The sequence below is a fragment of the Bos indicus x Bos taurus genome, chromosome 22 (assembly GCF_003369695.1).
Source record: "Bos indicus x Bos taurus breed Angus x Brahman F1 hybrid chromosome 22, Bos_hybrid_MaternalHap_v2.0, whole genome shotgun sequence".
Lineage (NCBI taxonomy): Eukaryota > Metazoa > Chordata > Mammalia > Artiodactyla > Bovidae > Bos > Bos indicus x Bos taurus.
Window position 1 is genome coordinate 53902401 of NC_040097.1, and position 24080 is coordinate 53926480.

General features: G+C 46.6%; 1 protein-coding gene across 3 annotated transcripts in view; it reads right to left on the bottom strand.

Annotated features, from left to right (window-relative positions):
- The window catches only part of CMTM7 (CKLF like MARVEL transmembrane domain containing 7), a 124379-nt gene that overhangs the window by 59445 nt on the left and 40854 nt on the right, over positions 1–24080 (bottom strand). The window contains exons 3-5 of one of the 3 annotated variants that reach the window (XM_027522270.1): positions 22791–22889; positions 19131–19212; positions 16923–17539 (exon numbers count right to left, since the gene is read on the bottom strand). In XM_027522270.1, the coding sequence (XP_027378071.1) occupies positions 17529–17539; positions 19131–19212; positions 22791–22889 (192 nt within the window). In that variant the 3' untranslated portion in view covers positions 16923–17528. Of the gene's footprint in view, positions 1–16922; positions 17540–19130; positions 19213–22211; positions 22325–22790; positions 22890–24080 lie in introns of those variants that run through there. The other 2 variants (XR_003507716.1, XM_027522269.1) reach the window with 2 other exon arrangements.

The following is a 24080-nucleotide window of genomic DNA, read 5'->3' on the forward strand; positions in this document are numbered from 1 at the left end:
GCCGGCTGCCGACCGGCCCATCCCCCACTGGAGACAGGGAGGCAGGCAGGGGGCAGCCAGAGCAGTAAAGGGGCAATCTCAGCCCCAGAGAGGGCAAACTGTGAGCAGGCTCCAGTTGCTAACCAAGTCTTCCTGGGATCCTGGATGGTTGACATCCACCAGAAGGGTCACAGTCAGAGATCGGATCCCCAGAAGAGACACACGGCACACCTGAGAGGGCGCTCCCGCTGAGCACGCAGGAAACCGAGCGGCTGGATGGGGGAGGCGATAAGACGCACCCCGACCTGGGGAGAGTGCGCTTGCCAAGCACCTGGTCACCTGAGCTGCTCGGACCTGGGAAGGACACAAAACGCAGGCCCAACCGAGTCTGCGCCTTTGTGGAGTACCCAAGAACCTGAACCTGAGTGGCTTAGACCTGGGAAGTGCACGCAACCCAGGGCCCGCTTTGGACAGTTCCCCTGCAGAGGAACCTGGAGCCTGAGCAGTGTAGACCGGGAAAGCACACACACCTGTGAGCGGGGGCAAACCCATTGTGGCCGAGACACTGCGGGCTCTCCCCACACACACCAGTGATGTTTGTTTGCCGCGTTCCTCCCTCCCCACAGCACGACTGAACAAGTGAGCCTAAATAAGTGACCACCACCGCCCCCTTGTGTCAGGGCAGAAATTAGACACTGAAGAGACCAGCAAACAGAAGGAAATAAACAGAGGGAATCACTTTGGAAGTGACAGGTTCAACAGATTAAAACCCTGCAGTTAGCACCAACTACAATGGAAGAGGCCTACAGATTTTGAGACGTATAAGGTAGAACAAGGAACTATCTGAAACTGAACTGACCCCACACTGCCTGCAACAGCTCCAGAGAAATTCCTAGATATATTCTTACTATTATCATTAAAAAAATTTTTTTTAATTAAGTCCTCTATTACTCCTTTAATTTTCATTTTTATAACCTATTACCTTGCAAAAAAAAAGACCCTATTTTAAAAGCAAACTTCATATATATATTTTATAATTTTTTTGATTTTGTTTTGTTTTTTTAATATTGTATTTTTGAGAGTCTAACGTCTACCCTAGATTTGTAATCTCTGCTTTTTGGTATTTGTTATCAGTTTTGTACCTTTAAGAATCTAATCTTCAGTACCCAATTTTACTTAGAAGTGTGATTACTGGCTTGATTGCCCTCTCCCCCTTTTGACTCTTTTTCTCCCCCAGGTCACCTCTATCTCCTCCCTCCCCCTTCGCTTCTCTACTTAACTCTGTGAATCTCTCTGGGTGTTCTGGGCTGCGGAGAACACTTAGGGAACTGATTGCTGGTTAGATTGGTCTCTCCCTTTTTGACTTCCCCTCTTCTCCTGGTCACCTCTCTCTCTCTCTCTCCTCCCTTTTCTCCTCTGTGTAACTCTGTGAATGTCTCTGAGTGTTCCAGACTGTGGAGAGCACATAGGGAATTGATTACTGGCTAGATTGTTCTCTCCCCTTTGATTCCCCCTCTTCTCCTCCTGGTCATCTCTATCTCCCTCCTCCCTCTTCTCTTCTCCATGTAACTCTGTGTACCTCTCTGGGTGTCCCTCACTGTGGAGAAACTTTTCATCATTAACCTAGATGTTTTGTCATCGGTGCTGTATGGATGGAGAAGTCTTGAGGCTACTGTAAGAATAAGACTGAAAGCCAGAGGCAGGAGGCTTAAATCCAAAACTTGAGGTCACCAGAAATCTCCTGACTCCAGGGAATATTAATCGACAAGAGCTCATCCAAAAGCCTCCATACCTACCCTGAAACCAAGCTCCACCCAAGAGCCAACAAGTTCCAGAGCAAGATATACCATGCTAATTCTCCAGCTAATTCTCCAGGAACACAGCCCTGAGCATTAAAATACAAGCTGCCCAAAGCCATGCCAAACCCATAGACACCCAAAAACTCACTACTGGACACTTCATTGCACTCCAGAGAGAAGAGATACAGCTCTACCCACCAGAACACAGATGCAAGCTCCCCTAATCAGGAAACACTGACAAGCCACTTATCCAACCTCACCCAAAGGGAGCAAGCTCCACAATAAAGAGGAACCACACACTTCCAGCCTACAGAAAGGCTACCCCAAACACAGCAATATAAACAAAACAAAAAGACAGAGAAATACTCAGCAGGTAAAGGAACATGATAAATGCCTGCCAAACCAAACCAAAGAGGAGGAGATAGGGTGTCTACCTGAAAAGGAATTCAGATTAGTGATAGTAAAGATGATCCAAAATCTTGAAAACAAAATGGAGTTACAGATAAATAGACTAGAGACAAAGATGGAGAAGATGCAAGAAATGTTTAACAAGGACCTATAAAATATAAACAAAAAGAGTAAATCAATAATGAATAATGCAATAACTGAGATCAAAAGCACTCTGGAGGGAACCAACAGTAGAATAACTGAGGTAGAAGATAGGGTAAGTGAGGTGGAAGACAGAATGGTGGAAATAAATGAAACAGAGAGGAAAAAAGAAAAAAGAATTAAAATAAATGAGGACAACCTCAGAGACCTTTGGGACAATGTTAAATGCAACATTAGAATCATAGGAGTCCCAGAAGAAGACAAAAAGAAAGGCCATGAGAAAATACTTGAGGAGATAACAGTTGAAAAATTCCCTAAAATGGGGAAGGAAATAGCCACCCAAGTTTAAGAAACCCAGAGAGTTCCAAGAAACCCAGACAGCTACAAACAGAATAAACCCAAGGCGAAACACCCCAAGACACATATTAATCAAATTAATGAAGAACACACACAAAAAGCAAATATTAAAAGCATCAAGGGAAAAGCAAAGCAACAAATAACACACAAGGGGATTCCCATAAGGATAACAGCTGATCTTTCAACAGACACTCTCAGGCCAAAAGGGAATGGGCAGACACACTTAAAAGTGATGAAAGAGAAAAACCTACAACCCTGATTACTATATCCAGCAAGGATCTCATTCAAATATGAAGAAGAAATCAAAAGCTTCACAGACAAGCAAAAGCTGAGAGAATTCAGCACCGCCAAACCAGCTCTCCAACAAATGCTAAAGGATCTTCTCTAGACACGAAACACAGAAAGGGTGTATAAACTCGAACCCAAAACAACAAAGTAAATGGCAACGGGATCATACTTCTCAAAAATTACCTTAAATGTAAATGGGTTGAATGCCCCAATCAAAAGACAGACTGGCTGAATGGATACAAAAACAAGACCCCTATATATGCTGTCTACAAGAGACCCACCTCGAAACAAGGGACACTCACAGACTGAAAGTGAAGGGCTGGAAAAAGATATTTCACGCAAATAGAAACCAAAAGAAAGCAGGAGTAGCAATACTCATATCAGATAAAATAGACTTTGAAATAAAGGCCATGAAAAGAGACAAAAAAGGACACTACATAAGGATCAAAGGGTCAATCCAAGAAGATATAACAATTATAAATATATATGCACCCAACATAGGAGCCCTACAATATGCAAGGCAAATGCTAACAAGTATGAAAGGGGAAATTAACAGTAACACGATAATAGTGGGAGACTTTAATACCCCACTCACACCTGTGGATAGATCAACTAAACAGAAAATCAGCAAGGAAACACAAATTTTAAATGATACAATGGACCACTTAGACCTAATTGATATCTACAGGACATTTCACCCTAAAACAATGAATTTCACCTTTTTCTCAAGTGCACACGGAACATTCTCCAGGATACATCACATCCTGGGCCATACATCTAGCTTTGGTAAATTCAAAAAAATTGAAATCATTTCAAGCATCTTTTCTGATCACAGTGCAGTAAGATTAGATGTCAACTACAGGAAAAAAAAACTCTTAAAAATACAAACATATAGAGGCTAAACAACACGCTTCTGAATAACCAACAAATCACAGAAGAAATCAAAAAGAAACAAAAATATGCATAGAAATGAAAATGAAAACACAACAACCCAAAACCTATGGGATTCAGTAAAAGCAGAGCTAAGGGGAAGGTTCATAGCAATACAAGCTTACCTCAAGAAACAAGAGAAACGTCAAATAAATAACCTAACTTTACACCTAAAGCAACTAGAAAAAGAAGAAATGAAGAACCCCAGGGTTAGTAGAAGGAAAGAACTCATAAAAATTAGGGAAGAAATAAATGAAAAAGAAACAAAGGAGACTATAGCAAAAATAAACAAAACTAAAAGCTGGTTCTTTGAGAAGATAAATAGAATAGACAGACCATTAGCCAGACTCATCAAGAAAAAAAGGGAGAAGAATCAAATCAACAAAATTAGAAATGAAAATGGAGAAATCACAACAGACAACACAGAAATACAAAGGATCATAAGAGAATACTATCAGCAACTATATGCCAATAAAATGGATGACTTGGAAGAACTGGACAAATTCTTAGAAAAGCATAAGTTTCCAAAACTGAACCAGGAAGAAATAGAAAATCTTAACAGACCCATCACAAGCACAGAAATTGGAACTATATCAGAGATCTTCCAACGAACAAAAGCCCAGGACCAGATGGCTTCAGAGGTGAATTCTACCAAAAATTTAGAGAAGAGCTAACACCTACCCTACTCAAACTCTTCCAGAAAATTGCAGAGGAAGGTAAACTGCCAAACTCATTCTATGAGGCCACCATCACCCTAATACCAAAACCTGACAAAGGTGCCACAAAAAAAGAAAACTACAGGCCAGTATCACTGATGAACATAGATGCAAAAATCCTTAACAAAATTCTAGCAACCAGAATCCAACAACATACTAAAAAGATCATACACCATGACCAAGTGGGCTTCATCCCAGGGATGCAAGGATTCTTCAACATTTGCAAATCAATCAATGTGATATACCACATTAACAAATTGAAAGATAAAACCCATATGATTATCTCAATAGATGCAGAGAAAGCCTTTGACAAAATTCAACATCCATTTATGATAAAAACCCTCCAGAAAGCAGGCATAGAAGGAACATACCTCAACATAATAAAAGCCATATATGATAAACCCACAGCAAACATCCTCAATGGTGAAAAATTAAAAGCATTTCCCCTAAAGTCCGGAACAAGACAAGGGTGCCCACTCCCACCACTACTATTCAACATAGTTTTGAAAGTTTTAGCCACAGCAATCAGAGAAGAAAAAGAAATAAAAGGAATCCAGATTGGAAAAAGAAGAGGTAAAATTCTGTTTGCAGATGACATGATCCTCTACATAGAAAACCTTAAAGACTCCACCAGAAAATTAATAGAGCTAATCAATGAATATAGTAAAGTTGCAGGATATAAAATTAACACACAGAAATCCCTTGGATTCCTATACACTAACAATGAGAAAACAGAAAGAGAAATTAAGGAAACAATTCCATTCACCATGGCAATGAAAAGAATAAAATACTTAGCAATAAATCTACTTAAAGAAACCAAAGACATATAGAAAACCATAAAACACTGATGAAAGAAATCAAAGATGATACAAATAGATGGAGAAATATACCATGTTCATGGATCGGAAGAATCAATACAGTGAAAATGAGTATACTACCCAAAGCACTGTATAGATTCAATGCAATCCCTATCAAGCTACCAATGGTATTTTTCAGAGAACTAGAACAAATAATTTCACAATTTGTATGGAAATACAAAAAACCTCAAATAGCCAAAGCAATCTTGAGAAAGAATAGAACTAGAGGAATCAACCTGCCTAACTTCAGACTATACTACAAAACTACAGTCATTAAGACAGTATGGTACTGGCACAAAGACAAAAATATAGATCAATGGAACAAAATAGAAAGCCCAGAGATAAATCCATGCACCTATGGACACCTTATCTTTGATAAAGGAGGCAAGAATATACAATGGAGAAAAGACAATCTCTTTAACAAATGGTGCTGGGAAAACTGGTCAACCACTTGTAAAAGAATGAAACTAGAACACTTTCTAACACCATACACAAAAATAAACTCAAGATGGATTAAAGATCTAAATGTAAGACCAGAAACTAAAAAACTCCTAGAGGAAAACATAGGCAAAACACTCTCTGACATAAATCACAGCAGCATCTTCTATGACCCACATCCCAGAGTAATGGAAATAAAAGTAAAATAAACAAATCGGACCTAATTAAAGTTAAAACTTTTGCACAATGAAGGAAACTAATGCTGTGAAAAGACAGTGTTCAGAATGGGAGAAAATAATAGCAAATGAAGCAATGGACAAAGAATTAATCTCAAAAATATACAAGTAGCTCCTGCAGCTCAATTCCAGAAAAATAAACTACCCAATCAAAAAATGGGCCAAAGAACTAAACAGACATTTCTCCAAAGAAGACATACAGATGGCTAACAAACACATGAAAAGATGCTCAACATCACTCATTATCAGAGAAATGCAAATCAAAACTACAATGAGGTACCATCTCATGCTGGTCAGAATGGCTGCTATCAAAAAGTCTACAAAGAATAAATGCTGGAGAGGGTGCAGAGAAAAGGGAATCAACACTCTTATACTGTTGGTGGGAAGGCAAACTAGTACAGCCACTATGGAGAACAGTCTGGAGATTCCTCAAAAAACTGGAAATAGAACTGCCATACGACCCAGCAATCCCAGTGCTGGGCATACACACCAAGGAAACCAGAATTGAAAGAGACACGTGTAGCCCAATGTTCATCGCAGCACTGTTTACAATAGCCAGGACATGGAAGCAACCTAGATGTCCATTAGCAGATGAGTGGATAAGAAAGCTGTCGTACATATACACAATGGAATATTACTCAGCCATTAAAAAGAATGCATTCCAATCAGTTCTAATGAGGTGGATGAAACTGGAGCCTATTATACAGAGTGAAATAAGTCAGAAAGAAAAACACCAATACAGTATATTAATGCATATATATGGAATTTAGAAAGATGGTAACAATGACCCTATATGTGAGACAGTAGAAGAGACACAGATGTAAAGAACAGACTTTTGGACTCTGTGGGAGAAGGTGAGGGTGGGATGATTTGAAAGAATAGCATTGAAACATGTGTATTACCATATGTGAAATAGATTGCCAGTTCAGGTTTGATGCATGAGATGGCACTCAGGGCCAGTGCACTGAGATGACCCTGAGGGATGGGATGGGGAGGGAGGTTCAGGATGGGGGACACACGTATACCCAAGGCTGATTCATGTCAATGTATGACAAAAACCACTACAATATTTTAAAGTAATTAGCCTCCAATTAAAATAAAATTAAAAAAAAGATTGTCATACAATGTGAAGTCCAAAAAAGACAAATGTATAATACTGCTTATATTGTGGAATCTAGAAAAAATGGTACAAATGAACTTATTTGCAAAGCAGAAATAAAGTCACAAATGTAAAAATACAAACTTATCTTTACCAAGGGAGGAAGAGGTGAGATGAATTGGGAGATTGGGGTCAACATATACACACTACTCGGTAAAAAACAGATAGCTAATGAGAAGAACTGTACAAAAAAGATCTTCATGACGAAGATAATCATGATGGTGTGATCACTCATCTAGAGCCAGACAGCCTGGAATGTGAAGTCAAGTGGGCCTTAGAAAGCATCACTACGAACAAAGCTAGTGGAGGTGATGGAATTCCAGTGGAGCTATTTCAAATCCTGAAAGATGATGCTATGAAAGTGCTGCACTCAATATGCCAGCAAATTTGGAAAACTCAGCAGTGGCCACAGGACTGGAAAAGGTCACTTTTCATTCCAATCCCAAAGAAAGGCAATGCCAAAGAATGCTCAGACTACTGCACAATTGCACTCATCTCACATGCTAGTAAAGTAATGCTCAAAATTCTCCAAGCCAGGCTTCAGCAATATGTGAACCGTGAACTTCCAGATGTTCAAGGTGGATTTAGAAAAGGCAGAGGAACCAGAGATCAAATTGCCAACATCTGCTGGATCATTGAAAAAGCAAGAGAGTACCAGAAAAACATCTATTTCTGCTTTATTGACTATGCCAAAGCCTTTGACTGTGTGGATCACAAGAAACTGTGGAAAATTCTTCAAGAGATGGGAATACCAGACCACCTGACCTGCCTCTTGAGAAACCTATATGCAGGTCAGGAAGCAACAGTTAGAACTGGACATGGAACAACAGACTGGTTCCAAATAGGAAAAGGAGTCCGTCAAGGCTGTATATTGTCACCCCGCTTATTTAACTTATATGCAGAGTACATCATGAGAAACACTGGGCTGGATGAAGCGCAAGCTGGAATCAAGATTGCTGGGAGAAATATCAATAACCTCAGATATGCAGGTGACACCAGCCTTAGGGCAGAAAGTGAAGAGGAACTCAAAAGCCTCCTGATGAAAGTGAGTGGAGAGTGAAAAAGTTGGCTTAAAGCTCAACATTCAGAAAACGAAGATCATGGCATCTGGTCCCATCACTTCATGGGAAATAGATGGGGAAACAGTGGAAACAGTGTCAGACTTTATTTTTGGGGGCTCCAAAATCACTGCAGATGGTGACTGCAGCCATGAAATTAAAAGACACTTACTCCTTGGAAGAAAAGTTATGACCAACCTAGATAGCATATTGAAAAGCAGAGACATTACTTTGCCAACAAAGGTCCATCTAGTCAAGGCTGTGGTTTTTCCAGTGGTCATGTATGGATGTGAGAGTTGGACTGTGAAGAAAGCTGAGCGCCGAAGAATTGATGCTTTTGAACTGTGTAGCTGGAGAAGACTGTTGAGAGTCCCTTGGACTGCAAGGAGAGCCAACCAGTCCATTCTAAAGGAGATCAGCCCTGGGTGTTCTTTGGAAGGAATGATGCTAAAGCTGAAACTCCAGTACTTTGGCCACCTCATGCAAAGAGTTGACTCATTGGAAAAGACTGATGCTGGGAGGGATTGGGGGCAGGAGGAAAAGGGGAAGACAGAGGATGAGATGGCTGGATGGCATCACTGACTCGATGGACGTGAGTCTGAGTGAACTCCGGGAGTTGGTGATGGACAGGGAGGCCTGGCATGCTGCAATTCATGGAGTCACAAAGAGTTGGACACGACTGAGCGACTGAACTGAATGAGAATGAACTGTATAGCTCATGGAACTCTACTCGATTCTATGTGATGACCTAAAATAGGAAGGAATGCAAAAAAAGAGACAAAATATATGTATATATGTATATAGCTGATCCACTTTGCTTACAGTAGAAACTAATACAACATTGTAAAGCAACTATACTCCAATAAAAAAATTTTTTAAAGCCCAGGAGCTAGAATCAGTATATTTTTCTATTGTGCAGTCTTTTTGAGCCATTTCTCCAATAAGCTCCCAAAATAAGAAGAAATGAACCTCCAGGACCTTCCATGCTTGTCTTGATTGGCCGCTGGCCCTTGGGACCCTGCAGCAGGTTAGGTGAAGGTGAGATTTTCAACATCATGAGAACTAGAATATTAGGGGAAGGACATGTGAAACTGCTGGTCCATGTTTGTAAGAGAAAAAAAGAGTTACTCATTTCCCCTGGACCTCAGTGCACTTCTGGGGTCAGCCATGTTCACACCTGATCAGCTGAGATGTGTCACCTCCACATCAGGGATGATCCAAATCATCTTCCTTTCTGGTCCAGGAATTGCTACTTTTCAATGGCATAGACAGTGGGCAGGGGAGGGTGACCATAGAATATCTGGATCAAAGTGGTCAAGTTTATCTACGTAGATTTGAACAAAATGAAACATCCACCCATCCACCTGCTGAGATCAAAGCAGGTGCAAAAGCCCTTGAATGCCTAGGAGCTCAGGTAGACAGAGGGGCCAGTCACTCTTGTGCAAGCTGCCAATAGGTGAAGACAGACCAGGTGGCCCTGTGGGAGTCCTCATTGAGGACTCTAGGATAGTGGACCAACGATACAAGTTTTTGCAGTGAAGACTTACTTCCACGATTCCTCACTAGGCATCTCAAGCTTTATGGTGGTTCCATTACAACTATGGTGGACTTGAGCACAGTCCGCTGGTCTGCAGTAGAGGTGATGGCTCCGCCTGCAATGCAGGAGAGCCGGGTTTGATCCCTGGGTCAGGAAGATCTCCTGGAGAAGGAAATGGCAACCCACTCCAGTATTCTTGCCTGGGAAAACCCATGGACAGAGGAGCCTGGCAGGCTATAGTCCATGGGGTCGCTTGCAACTTAGCGACTAAACAGCAGCAAGAGGTAATGGCCACACGTGTTGGCTTTTCCACATATGTTTGTCTCAACACTGTTCTCTAGGTGTGGTTACTTCATATAACTATACATATAATGTAAATGTTGAATCTGAAAACTGCTATGTTTCCAAGGGGAGGTCATCCAATATATGGGATCTCTTTAAGAGTCCAGTCCTGGGGGGCCCAAAGACCTGACCATTAAAGCTGGGTCATAAGTGACAGTCCATGAGCTGATACACAGATATTGTTCACTGATTCCTGGGAGACCAGGGGTGGGCAGTGCACTGACTAGAAAGTTCCACGTGAAATTCAGCTCATCACATGGGACACCCACTGCTGCAGGCCATCAACCGTTTGCCTTCACTGAAAGGCTCTAGCATTATAGAGGACCTGCTCACCTTGGAGCAGGGTGGGCTTCTTCACTGATTCTTGTCAGCTGGCTTTCATGAGACTAGTACTCCATAAGGGAAGACACCTGTGGGTGAAGTCAGAGGCTTAGGGACTGGGCTTAATTGCAAGATCCATAGTGTTTTCACGACAGAACTTCCTAGAGCTCATCCCACCTACGGAATTTAGCTCAGATTTGCAGGATGTCAAGTTGGAGGCTGTTTTGACCAGAGGTTAGTCACGTTCACAGTCGCTTCTCAATGGCAGGAGGAAATTCTCAAAATCAGAAGCTCAACCACACACGTTAAAAAAAATGGTAGCTGTGAGGTGACGGACGTGTTAACCTGACTGTGGTAATCATTCACACAGTAGACATATGTCAAATCACCACACTATCTCCTTTAAATATGTAACATTTTATTTGTCTATTATATTTTTTGCCAAAATTTCTTCAACCTCTATGTTCTTCTGGTTTGTCAGATCAGATCAGCCGCTCGGTCATGTCCGACTCTTTTTGACCCCGTGAATCGCAGCACGCCAGGCCTCCCTGTCCATCACCAACTTCTGGAGTTCACTGAGACTCACGTCCATTGTCTATTATACTTTTTATTAAAACACCACCACCAGCTCAGAGGGCCAGGAGAACCAGAGGAGCCGTCATAGTAAAAGGCCTCCATCAGCTGTGCAATGAGTAACAGGCACCTGTTACTCACTGGTCTGAAGGAGGTGCTAGGGTACAGTGCATAAAGCACTTCCAAGATTATTGGGTATCGGGGCCCTCATTCAAATACGGCCACAGGTCTGACGTCTCGGGGTGGAGCTTACAGGAATATTCCCAGGTGTAGGATGTACTGTCTCTAATTAGACAATATGCAAAGGGGCCAGTGGAGCTGGGATTTTTGCCATAAATTGTGGTTACCACCAAGTTGCTTGTTAACTGATTGTGAAACGTCTCTTTGAGTTGTGATGCAGCTCTTAAGATGGCTACTTGGAAGGCAGCTGAGGGGAGCGTGGGTCACTAAGCAAAAGCGTTTGGCCTGTGAAACCGTTACAGAGACGCCTGCACACCCACCAACAGTTCACATGATAACAAGTTGTGTCCAAACACTGAAGCTCTCTCACTGGAGAATTCAGGGCCATGAGTGTATTGTGCGCTACGCCAGGTAGAAGCAAACTCGCCGCCACCCCCCGCCCCCACTTAAAAAATAAACTGTTGGCCATACCTCAGACTGAAGACTAAGAGCCAGGTATGAGGGAAGTGGCAGTTCCGTCCACGTTGGAAGCGTCGAGCGTGGCAGAAATGAACGAGGCCACCTTCTTCCCTAAGCACCCAGAGTCCATAGTAAAGCTCCCGGCTTTCATCGGCCTGACAGAGGGGGTGCAGCTCCCAAGGAAGCGTGGAAACTCCGTGCTGCACCCCTGGCCATCCAAAACCTCAGGTGAAAAGACCGTGCACCCTTTCTTCTCCCAGGAAGAAGGCGCTGTCTCAAATTTATGCTCGGCGAACTTTACAGGGAAACGCCTATCCTGGAACTTGCATGTGACCCTTAGAAGACCCTTAGCAGGTTCTTACGAAAGAGAGGCAAGCACAGTCCAGACCAAAGCCAACCAAAGAACCCCCCGCAAAACTACAGCTAGTATTCCGTAAGTTCAGGAATATGCAGGGCTTCCCCCTGGGTGGGGTGAATCCGGAGAGACGATCCATACCTGAATTTTGTCCCTGCTTGTCCCATGGCTTTGGTTCACCTGGTCTGAGGGGAGTCAGCTCGCACCGAGTAGGTCTTCGCACGCAGGACTCACTCCAGGCTCTCGTGTCGCAGGCAGGCTCACGACTCCTCTGGTCCGCTCTGCCCGCCCATTTTAACTCTGTCAATCACCTGTCTTGGCTATTGTAAAATAGATTCATCTGTGTAGCAGTTTTCCTGGGTTTGCCTTCTTCCTGGCATTCAGTGGCCTCCTTACCCAGGAATTTTATTTGGAAGGTGACTCACTTCTTGTTCAAACGACTTGCTCGTTTGAGAATCTTGGTGGCTTTACGCCCACCCACTTCTTGCAGGGGCCCTGGGGGGTTGTCCCTGGCCGTTCACCACTCCCTCCAGGCTATTTTCTTTCCTTGGAAGAGTCAGATGCTCCGAGCTCCAACCACTGGGGTCAGCAACCTTCCCTACTGTCTTCCAAGGTCGCCCCTGAGTAAGGCAGTTAGTTGGTGCAGCTGTGGCCTATTTTTGGCTTGTACTCACAGACCCAGATGGACCACCTACCTGGGCAGTGAAGCCAGTAGGAAGCTGCCGAATGGACCACCCTGTGTGATCGTTTGCAGGGTCCCATGGGAGACACTATAAAATCTGCCTCAGGACAGTCTGGGCTTCCCTAGTGGCTCAGACGGTAAAGAATCCACCTGCAATGCAGGAGACCTGGGTTTCATGCCTGGTTGGGAAGATCCCCTGGAGAAGGGCATGGCAACCAACTCCAGTATTCTTGCCTGGAGAATCCCATGGACAGAGGAGCCTGGCGTGGATAGAGGAGTCTGGCGGCCTACAATCCACAGGGTCGCAAAGAGTCGGCTGAGCAGCTAAACACAGGCCAGTCTGTCTCGGGTGAGGAGGACAAATGTACCCACTGACTGCTGTGTCCAATTAGCCAGCATCCCCCTACGGGCAGGAACTCTCCTAACTGCGGGCTGCACACCCATGGCGGGGTCCACAGGAAAGCTCTGGTGTGGCAGTCAAAAGCTGTCAGTGAAGCCTGCGGCCCAGCTGTTTGCTTGCCCTGGAGTGAAACTGGTCACAGCCTTTGCGGGGCAGACACGTGGTCCTTGTCTGGATTAAGAGATAGTGTGAAAAAGGGCCGAGAGGATGCTAAGTGTTGCCTGAAAGGAGGTGGGGGCGGGGGGTGGTGTGTCTGTTACAGCAACACAATGAAAGGATGACATACGGCATGGGGTCCTTTTCGTTTAATTATAAAGAACTGCCATACTTATCTGCACTTTTTAGGCAATACATCGAGTGAAACTAGAATTATGCGGTAAGAAAAGCAAAGGTGTGGTGAATGGAGATTTCGAAAGAAAGGAGAACTAGGAGCGGGGATGGGGTGAGAGGCGTGTAGTTAAATGTGGTCAGAAGCCGGTGATCAGCGCGTGAGCATCATTAACTAGGGAATTATGATGCGTCTGAGTGCCTGAGGTTCCAAGAAAACCTGCAAGTTGTGCTTCTTTCTGATCCCGAACCCTGGATTCGGATGTCTCGGCTTTCCGGGCCTGGCAGCGGCGCTCCCCACGGCCACCAGAAGGCGGCGCTGCGGGCGCGGGGAGCCGAGCAGCCACCGGCGGGGCCGGGTGCTTCTCCGCAGAAGGAAACCGAGCCCGCGGGGAGCAGTGGCGACGCCCAGAGGCGCTCCCCGGGGAGGGCTCCGCCCGAGCGGGCGCAGGAAGCCGCTGACTTCCTGCGCCCCCGCCCCTCCCCTGCCTGCCCGAGGACCGCCGCTAGGAGTCGGGGGTGCTCTGCAAACCAGCTGCAGCCAGCCCACGCAAGTTTTGTTTGGCCTGAAAATCCAGATTTCTGCTTCTCTCAGACACGTGGGGCTTCTGGCGACCCCGGCGGCGCTTGCGGCCGCCCCTCCACGTGCATCCCCGGCCTGGTGTTTCTTTTTCCTTTTTTGATAGTTTCGACCAGATCAATAGCTTTCTGGCTATTGACTGTTTAATCCCTCTTCAGAACTGAATCCGGCGCAACACTTCATACTAGCGTTTCCTTTTCTGTACAACTCTATATAGAGTTAATCATGGTCTCTTTTTGACAGTGAATCCCCAACAAGCTACCAGTTGCCTCAGTCTCCTTAGGACAAGGTTCAGAGGCATCAGGTATGGTCACCACGGCCTCCTGAGGAAGTTTCTCCCGCTGTTTTGCCTTCTCCAACCTGGACTGGTCGCCCTGTCCATTCGTCTGGTGTCTAGTGGGCAGCCTGGCAGCTCCCGTCAGCTCCAGGGGTGCCTTTTTTTTTAAAGCAGAGAAGTCCCCCTTGTCAATAGAAACCACATCAAATTCCATTATATAAAACTGAAAATATGGCATCCATATAAATTATTCATTTACATTTATAACACTTATAATGAAATCAGTCTATAAGAGTAATGACGTTAATTGGAACAGCATGCCAATTGGAGGAAGGCGCTAAATGGGGCTGTAGCCTCTTCTGTTCATTCATCTACCTGCTTTTGTGGCTGGAGGTGGAGGAAGCCTGGCTCTTCCAGGATATCCTGGAAGGTTCTCAGAAGCTCACCTCCCATTCCTGGTGTCTCCCTGGACCAGCCAAGGTGTAAGGCCAGCCTTCTCCTAGGGCTGTGTGAGGCGGGGTTCCCACTGTCAGTGTCATCAATAACAGAGGAGTGTACATCTTAAGATGTTAATATATATTTTGCACATAACATCAACATCCAGGGACTTCGTTGATGGCCCAGTGGTAAACATTCTGCCTTGCAATGTAGGTTCAATCCCTGGTTGGGCAACTAAGCCTGTGTTCTGCAACTACTGAGCCTTGATGCCACAAATATAGAGTTCGAGTGCACAAGGAAAAGATCCTAGTGCCTCAACTAAGACCTGACCCAGCCAAATTAATGAGTTAATTTAAAAAATAGGATAACTTTAAAAAATTTAAAATAAAAATTGACCTCTGTGAGCCCCTGTTCACTGCTACAGTCCAGAAACCACCCTACAGTGGGGAAGAAGTGGGACCCAAAGGCCTGCAGTATCTCCATGGCAACAGAAGGTAGCAACCCAGGCTAGGGACGAGGCTTGGGAGGTGGTGGCACAGGGAGTGGGCCAGCTTTGGGTCACCTGAGTATCCTGACTGAAGGCTCAGGCTGAGGACAGAGCCTTCAAGTCCAGGCTGAGCCTCCAGGTCCAGGGTGAGGACCTGGACTCAAACCCCATCTCCAGCCCTGACCTCATGTGCCCTCGCCTTTCTCCTGGGGTCTCCCCCCTCCTCCTCCCGGCCTTCGGGACAGGTGGGCTTCCTCATGGGGCCCCTGGAGGAAGGGCCAGTTCTGTGGCTACACCTGGGAGCCTCACTGAGCAGAAGTCTTTTCTTGTGGATGGTGAGAAACGTCTGTGCAGAGGCCTGCCCAATGGAGGGCACCACCCCACCTTCCAGGTCCCTCCCCAGGGCTCTGCCGCTTGTTCATGGGAGACCATGTGGGCCGACCCACTTTGGTCTCACCTCCCAGGGTCCCTGGTGTCAACACCCTTTCCTAGGCCTGCAGTGGTCATGATGAGTGAAAACTGGCTCTTGGTCCTTGGGGCAGGTCCCCACAGGTCCCATGCCCCCTGAAGTGGAAGTGAGGAGTCCTAACCATCCTCCCACTATGGGTCCAAATGTCCCTCCTCTCATATCTCCGCTTGGTCCTGCCTGGCTGGGACTGCTTGGTGGGTCACCTCCCTGCACTAGGAGCTGGGGTGGTGGGGGCAGAGTTTGGCTTACTTGTGGGCACTGCCCCTGAGATGACAGACCTGTATTCTCTAGACCTGCAAGAAGGCTTAGCTGTTAGAACACGGTGCTGCCTCTGCTGGGCTGTAGGTGGGCATCTCTGTCTTTCTCCATTTCCCAAGAAGCTTGTCAGTTACTTAGGAGCCTTAGACAGAAGGTCCTGCATTGCTTTAAGAGAAGAAAAACTCTTGGTGAGATATACGTAACAGAAAAGCTAACCATTTAAACAATTTTTAGGCATTAATTACATTCAGATTAATGTGCAGCCGTCACCACCATCTCCAGAATGTATTTTTTTTTCTTTTGGTGGCATGTGAGTTCTTAGTTCCCCAACCAGGAATCAAACTTGCAGCCCCTGCAGTGGAAGCAAAGAGCCTACCCATTGGGCTACCAAGGAAGACCCAACCAGAACAGAATATTTTCACCCTCCCAAACAGAAACTGTACCTACCCATTAAATACTCCCAATTCCGCCCTCCAGACTCTGGAGGCAACCAATCGCCATTTTACTTTCTGTCTCTGTGAATTTTGCCTACTCTAGGCACCTCATGTAACTAAAATCATACAGTCTTTGTCCTTTCATGTCTGGCTCGCTTCACTTAATATAATGTCTTCAAGGTTCATCCATGGTGTACCATGTGTCAGAATTTCCTGCTTTCTTAAGGCTGCCCAAGTTGCTTTTGAGTCTTATGTGAATTATGCTGGTTTCCACCCTCAGTGTACTTTGAAGATACACAAGTCTTCTGAGGCCAGGATGATATGCATTCTTTCCTCCTCTCCCCTCTGGTGGGCATAAGAACCTAGTGGGTCCCCAGGTAGCACGTGTTTCACTCTGGTTTGACAGCCTTCTTCTAATTTAATAAGAACTCCTGCAATTGGCCAAGTCAACATTTTATTTAAAAACACACATACACAATGGGAAAGGGCCCGTGACACCTTCCTAGCTGGTGACTGGCTGACCGCATGGTGCTACCACGAGGCTTCACTTTCAAGGAAGAGGGTGCCTTCAAGACCGGATTTCCAAGCGAGATAAATTAGATGATGGTTGTGTTGTCCGAAGAGAATTTAAGGCAGTGCTCCTCCCGAGGGCTGGAGAGAGGGACAGGCTTCACAGGAGTATTCAGAATCCCCTCCCCCCATCACCTTAAAGGTGGGGGGGTGCGGCTGTGGGGGTGGGGTTGGGGGGCGGGCATCAGTCCCTGAGGCAGTTCTAAAGCTGGAGGAAGAGATCAGATTTTCCTGGCGGTTGCTTTTCTTTCCCAGACAGGGAGAAATATTCTCTGATGAAGTGTGTAAGGCTGGAGAGAGAGGCTGGACCCGCTTGGAAGCCGGAAGAAGAGTCCTTCCCGCGCCTACCAGCCGGGGGATCCGGTGCGAGGCCGAGACCCCGGTTTCTTCTGGGGTCGCCAGCTCATGACCCTCCATCCGCGGGGTCACGCGTCCTGCAGGGCCTCCTACAGGGCTGGGGGTCCCTGGGGGCGTCAGGCGGCGTCTGGGGGAAGGGAAGGGCAGGGTTGAGGGGGCCGGGTCCTCAGGGCTGCCCCAGGGCTGCGCATGCGCTGCGTTCCTCTGCCCACACCAATACTTTATGCTATTTTAGTCCGTTTGTAAAAACCAAATAAAAGATTCCCCTCCCCGCTCCTCCCCACCCCAGGCTTCTTTCTCAGAGGTACTTTAGCTCCTTCAGCTATTTCTTTCGGGTCTTCCTCCATAAATTTAACATATTTATATCAACGTTGATTGATGTATCACTTTTAGACATTACCTATTAACTTTCTCACATTCTTTTTTCGTCATTCATTCTTTCTTTAAACAGCCTCACAGGGATATAATTAATCTACCACACAGTTCACTCATTTAAAGTGTGCAATTCCGTGGTTTTCACTATATTCACAGAATTGTATAACCATCCAATCTTAGGCCAGTCTCATCGTGTCCAAAAGCAGCCCCAAACACATACGCAGTCACTCCTGTATCCCCTGCCCCCAGCCCTAAGCCGGTACTCCACTCTCTGTCTGTGGATTTGTCTATTCTGGACATTTTCCCTAAAGGGAATCCTACTCCCGTGGTCCTTGGTGACTGGCTCGGTCCACCCAGCCTTCTGTTAGCTTTTTGCCAGTCAGACTATTAGAAGGAGACTGCAGCTCTACTGTGGCAAGCACTCTCTAAGGTGCTTTGATATTTTTAATGTATGTTTTAAAAACAAAGAAAAGAATAATGAGCAAAGAGTGCTGATTCAAAGAAAGAAGTAAAGTATAACTGGTTCAACTTCCAGCAATCCTATTTCTAGGAATTTATTCTAAAGGTGAAAAAACATTAGGTTATGTGTCTGGGGGTATATTTACAAGGATGTTCATTTGTTCATTACAGCACTGTTGAGTAGGAAAGAATTTTTAATTAAAAAAAATATATATATAATGTACCCAAATAGGAGACGAGTTCAGTAAACTACAATGCTGACATGCAAAGGAGCCAGTGCAACACCACCGAGCCATGATGGATGCCAGAGCAGGACACTTAATAATGTGGAGAAAGTGACCGATAAGGGTCTGGGTAGGAGCAGAGGAGCAGTTTGCAAAATCATACACGAAGTCTGATCCTTTAATAAATGCACATCTCTTGGGACTTTCCGGGCGGTCCAGAGGTTAGGACTCTGCACCCCCGCTGAAGGGGGCTTGGCTTTGATCCCAGGTCAGGGAACTAAGATCATGTAAGCTGCATGGCATGGCCCAAAAAACAGAGGCACATCTCTCTCTTTGTGTATTCAGAGCAAGGAAATGCTGAAGGGACAGACACCCAGCAGGTGCTATTTCTCGGTAGTGTGATAATGGTTTTTATTAAAAAATTTTTTTTTCTTATTTCTATTTTCTAAATATACTACCTTTTATTTTTGTCATTAGGAAACTCATTTAAAGAAAATGCTTTGCCATCAAGAGAATGAGAATGTTGGGGTGACCCTGGGCACCATGGAGACAGGATGGTGCTCTGTAAGTGGTCCCCTACTGCCAAGCTCCTGAGCTCATGTCCTCCCATTCCTGAGCACAGGGACCTTCTTGGTCATCTGTATTCAGACCAGAACTCACCTGTGGACTGGGTCACGCACGAGATCTTGTAGGACAGCCACACACTCGCCAGGCAGAGGAAGGTGGCCAGGAAGCCGAAGACCTGCACAAGAGAGAGGGGCCAGGAGGTGCCCAGGGCAAGGGCCAGTCACGCAGGCAGCCCCTCCAGCGGCTCGTCCCTGTGCCTGCTTCCTGTACTGGCTGTGGCCGTGAGGGAGCCCAGGCACTCATCTGACCTGGCCACCTGTCCTCACGCAGCCAGAGGGGTGATGCCCTGGCCCCAGTCAGGCCGGCAACTGGGTTGCAGCCAGGCCTCTGGGCACCACCCCTCACCTCTTCTCCAGACAACTACGTGCCCCCGCTCTTTATCCTGGACTAATAAGAGAGGAAAAGGAGGAACAGTACATTTTATTTGGGGTTCTTAACATTCAGTATTCAAATGGATCTTGGTATGGTAGCATCATATGCACTTCATCCACAAAGGCTTTCTGTTCTGTCTGGCTTCCCAGCTGTCCTGGAGCCAGAAGTTGAGTAACATTAGGCTGAAGTAAGTTCAAGCAGCGTGCCTGTCCTTCCTGTGTTCCGCTGTGAGCACCCAGCCCTGTGCAGCCTTCTCATTTGTGGTAGGCAAAGGACCTCCCGGGCTTCCCTGGTGGGGAAGTTCTTTAGCTTCTTCACTATCCCAGATGGTAAAGAATCTGCTTGCCATGCAGGAGACCCAGGTTCGATCCCGGGGTCACAAGATCCCCTGGAGAAAGAAATGGCTACCCACTCCCGTATTCCTGCTTGGAGAATTTCACAGAGGAGCCTGGAGGGCTACAGTCCATGGGGTCACAAAGAGTCAGACATGACTATGCTTTGCTATGCTATGCTAAGTCACTTCAGTCGTGTCCGACTCTGTGCGACCCCATAGATGGTAGCCTACCAGGCTCCCCCGTCCCTGGGATTCTCTAGGCAGGAACATTGGAGTGGGTTGCCATTTCCTTCTCCAATACATGAAAGTGAGAAGTGAAAGTAAAGTTGCTCAGTCGTGTCTGACTCTTAGCGACCCCATGGACTGCAGCCCACCAGGCTCCTCTGTCCATGGGATTTTCCAGGCAAGAGTACTGGAGTGGGGTGCCATTGCCTTCTCCGCGGACATGACCAAGTGACTAACAATTTCACTAACACTTTAAAGGACCTCACGGAGGAATATTAAATGATGGAGTGAGAAGCAGACACAGACTCAGGTGTCTCTGCCTGGAACTTGGAAGCCTGTAGCCTTTTGCGACTTGTCACAGAGGTCCCCAACTTTTTTGGCACCAGGGCTGGGCTTCAGAGAAGACAATTTTTCCACGAACCAGGGAAGAGGGATGGTTTCAGGATGATTCAAGTACATTACATTTATTTCTATTATTACTACATCAGCTCCACCTCAGGTCATCAGCCATTAGATCTCAGAGGTTGGGGACCTCTGGTTAACAGCAACTGCAGCAGCAAGTGCTAATGCTGATGGAGCATTACTTCATCCCAGGCAGTGTCCTAAGCCCTTCAGATGCATGGCTTCCTTTAGCCTCACAGCTCTGCCAGATGGGAGCGCAGCTGTTACCTTCCCCCCCATGTTTTTGCAGTTCAAGAAAGCAGGAACGGGAGGTCAACTCTTTAAGCCAGGGCAGTGGAGTCAGCCAGGCCAGACCAGAGGTCTGAGCCCAGGGTTCCTCTCTGCTCACCTTGCCCAGGTGTCCACAGGCCCCCCAAAGTGCATGGCCAGGGGCTCCCAGAGGTCCAGCAGGAATGGCCCAGGGCAGCCAACCCACGCGCAGGACTATCCTGCCTGCCTGCTGGTTCCCACACGTGGCTGCCCTCCCAGCCCCCGTCAGCCTCCTCTTCCCCCTTGTCCATCTCCCTGGTTCCTTTTGTACCAATTGTCTGCACCACATAATCAGCCTATTACAGCCTGTCCCAGCCTCTCATTGTCTGTTCTGCACAATTAGCACATTATACACTGTCCTGCTCCCCAACTGTTCGCGCTGCATAATTGAACAGTTTATTACAGGGCTACATAATGTGCTTCTGGACGACAGGGCCTTGTGTGTTAATTGTTTCACAGCCCTGGCCTCCTAAGCAAGAGCATCACTTTCTCATATAGCACGGACTTTATCTTTTCACTTCTTCTGGCTTCTCCAGGTCCATGCTGGTTCCCACAGGACAGGTGGAGGACAAGTGGGGGCTGTTGGGAGTCCAGGGCTAATACTGTCATGTGCCACCTGAATCAGAAAACCCAGTGGGACTCTACCCGTGTGGTCTTGAAACACGGTGGGCACGAATCTCCTCTGTGCTTCATCTGCCAGCGAGCAGGTGGGAAACATGCCTCCTCTTGGAAACTAACCTCCACGGTGGGGAAGGGGAATGGGAGGGGCTTAAGGGGCACAAATTTAGGGGACGAGGGTTGCATCCCTGGGTCAGGAAGATCCGCTGGAGCAGGAAATGGCAATCTACTCCTGTATTCTTGCCTTGAGAAACCCATGGACAGAGGAGCCTGTAGGCTACAGTCCATGGGGTCACAAAGAGTCGGCCACGACTGAACGACTAAGCTCAAGTGGCGTGAGTGCTCAGAGGTCTGGCTGCCCCTCTGCAGGGACCTTCTGCCCCCTGCAGACTCCACCCCTTGGTGGATCCCAGGCACTCACTGGCTCTCAGCCCGAAGTCAAGAGATTTTGAGTTCCATGTGGAAGTGAGTGACTATCACACAGACAGCTTCTCCTCAAACTCATTTGAAAAGTGAGGCAAATCGGTTGTAACCCACAGGCTTCCAAACTATAAACAATAAGCTAAATCAGAAATCAGATGACAGGAACCTATAGATCTTTTAAAAAATAGGCTTCCCATATGTGGCTTCTAAGACACATGTGGGTTCCCTGGTGGCTCAGACAGTAAAGAATGTGCCTACAATGTGGGAGACCTGGGTTCAGTCCCTGGGTTGGGAAGATACCCTGGAGAAGGGAATGGCTACCCACTCCAGTATTCTTGCCTGGAGAATTCATTCCATGGACAGAGGAGCCTGGCAGGCTACAGTCATGGGGTTGCAAAGAGTCAAGACATGACTGAGTGACTCACACTCACATAGACACATCTGTGCGTCTCTGGGTGATAAATACACATAGCTCCCACCGTGCTCTATTTTTGTCCACTTCATGCTACTTCTGTTCACGTTAGCCAGTGGGCAGTCTTCACCTCTGAAAGGTACAGGAGTGTTATTTCCTGGCCTGAATACTGAGAATAGTCAGGAATAGCAAAGCTGAGACTCCTGGTGGATAGCTGATCCCAGGACTGTTCCCTGGGCCCCAAAGGTGCCTCAGAACCCTTCCCTGCACAGGGCTGAAGCAGCCCCGAGCGAATGACCAGGGCAAGCATGAGAATTAAAACCTACTTATCCCCTGATTTAAGGAGTGGCTGTAAGAGAAAGAGGTCTGGGCCACTGGGGCCATTTGAGTTTGCACAGCCCTGCCCATCACCACCTGAAACCCTCTGCCATGGGCCCAAGTTTCAGGCTCTCTGGGGACTGCTGCTGGTGGATCAAGGTGGAGACTGATCCTGAGAAAGAAAGGCCCCAGAGAACAATCCCTTTGCTGCCCTGTGAGGAAGAAAGTGGGCATTCAGAATAGGAATTCCTCCCTGCCGCCTCCTGGGAAACGTCCTCACCGCTCCAGCCACCAGTCCGCTCTGGCTGTAACTCTTGGAAGCTGCCACGATGGAGGCGATGAGGAGGAGCAGGGTACCAATTAAATAGTGCAGGAGTTCCTGGGGGCAGAAACAAAGCAGACCAGTGGGTAGGGAGCTCCACTCCCGGTTCTCAAAAGAGAAGGATGGGGGGAGAGGGAGACACTTCTTCTCCCGGTAACACCCCAGCAGGAGCAGTGGAGCTCACAGGCAACAAGAAAGGACAGCTGGCCAGGATGAGGCCAAGCAGGAGAGAAAAGACGCTAGGCAAGCAGGAAGAGAGGCGGCAAAGATAAAGATGCTTCTCAGGTGAGCAGACAGGTCCCCTAAGGATGGCTGCACTCCTGAGGTCAGGCTGTCCATGGTTACCTGGACCTCTGGCTAAAGCTCCTAACAAGCAAATGAGCTGCTTGCAACTTCCAGGCTGGAGTGTTTCAGTGCAGTTCCAGCTCTGAGAAGCAAAGCTCCTTAGAGAGATGTGTGCCTTCGCTTCTGCTGCAGAGAAAGGTCTGGGCTCGCAACGTGCTGGCTTTGATGGCTGCCTGGAGGGCCTCCCCATTCTGTGGACAACAGTCCTCCCAGTTCTACCCGCATTTTTTCTTCCCTCTTCTTGGCTGTTGAAAACATGCCTGCAGGCCAGACTGCCGAGGGTCAGCAGGAAGGGCTGACCTCGTCTTTGCTTCCCTTGGGTCCACAGGGCCATCTCTTTATGCCCCATTCACTCTCCACGATTAAATGCGGGCTTTGCAGGTCCTGGAGGAGGTGGGGTCTCTGTCTTTTGACAACAAGAGGATGCTTCTCCTCATGCCACCCCTTCCCTACCAACACCAGATCAGAAGGATGAACTGGGGCTTAGGGCCACCGACAGTGGACTGTGCTCTACAGAGACATTTGTAGCTGTTAGGGCATATATTAAAAGTGAAGAGAGGTTTCCAACGAATAAGCTAAACCTTCACCTTAGGACACTGGGAAAGAAAAGCAAGCTAAAACCCACAAGAAGAAGAAAGAAGGAAACAGAGATTACTGCAGAAATGAATGATACAGAGAAAAGAACAACAGAGAAAGGCCATGAAATCGAGAGTTGGTTCCTTGAAACGATCAACAACATAAAGAAAACTTTAGCTAGACTGACCAAGGGGAAAAAAACAAGAGAGGAAAAACATTCAAATGGCCAGAATCAGAAATGAAAGAGGAGACATCACTACTGATGAAATAAAAAGGATTTTAAAAGAATACTGTGATAGGCTGTACACCAATAAGTTAGATAAGTTA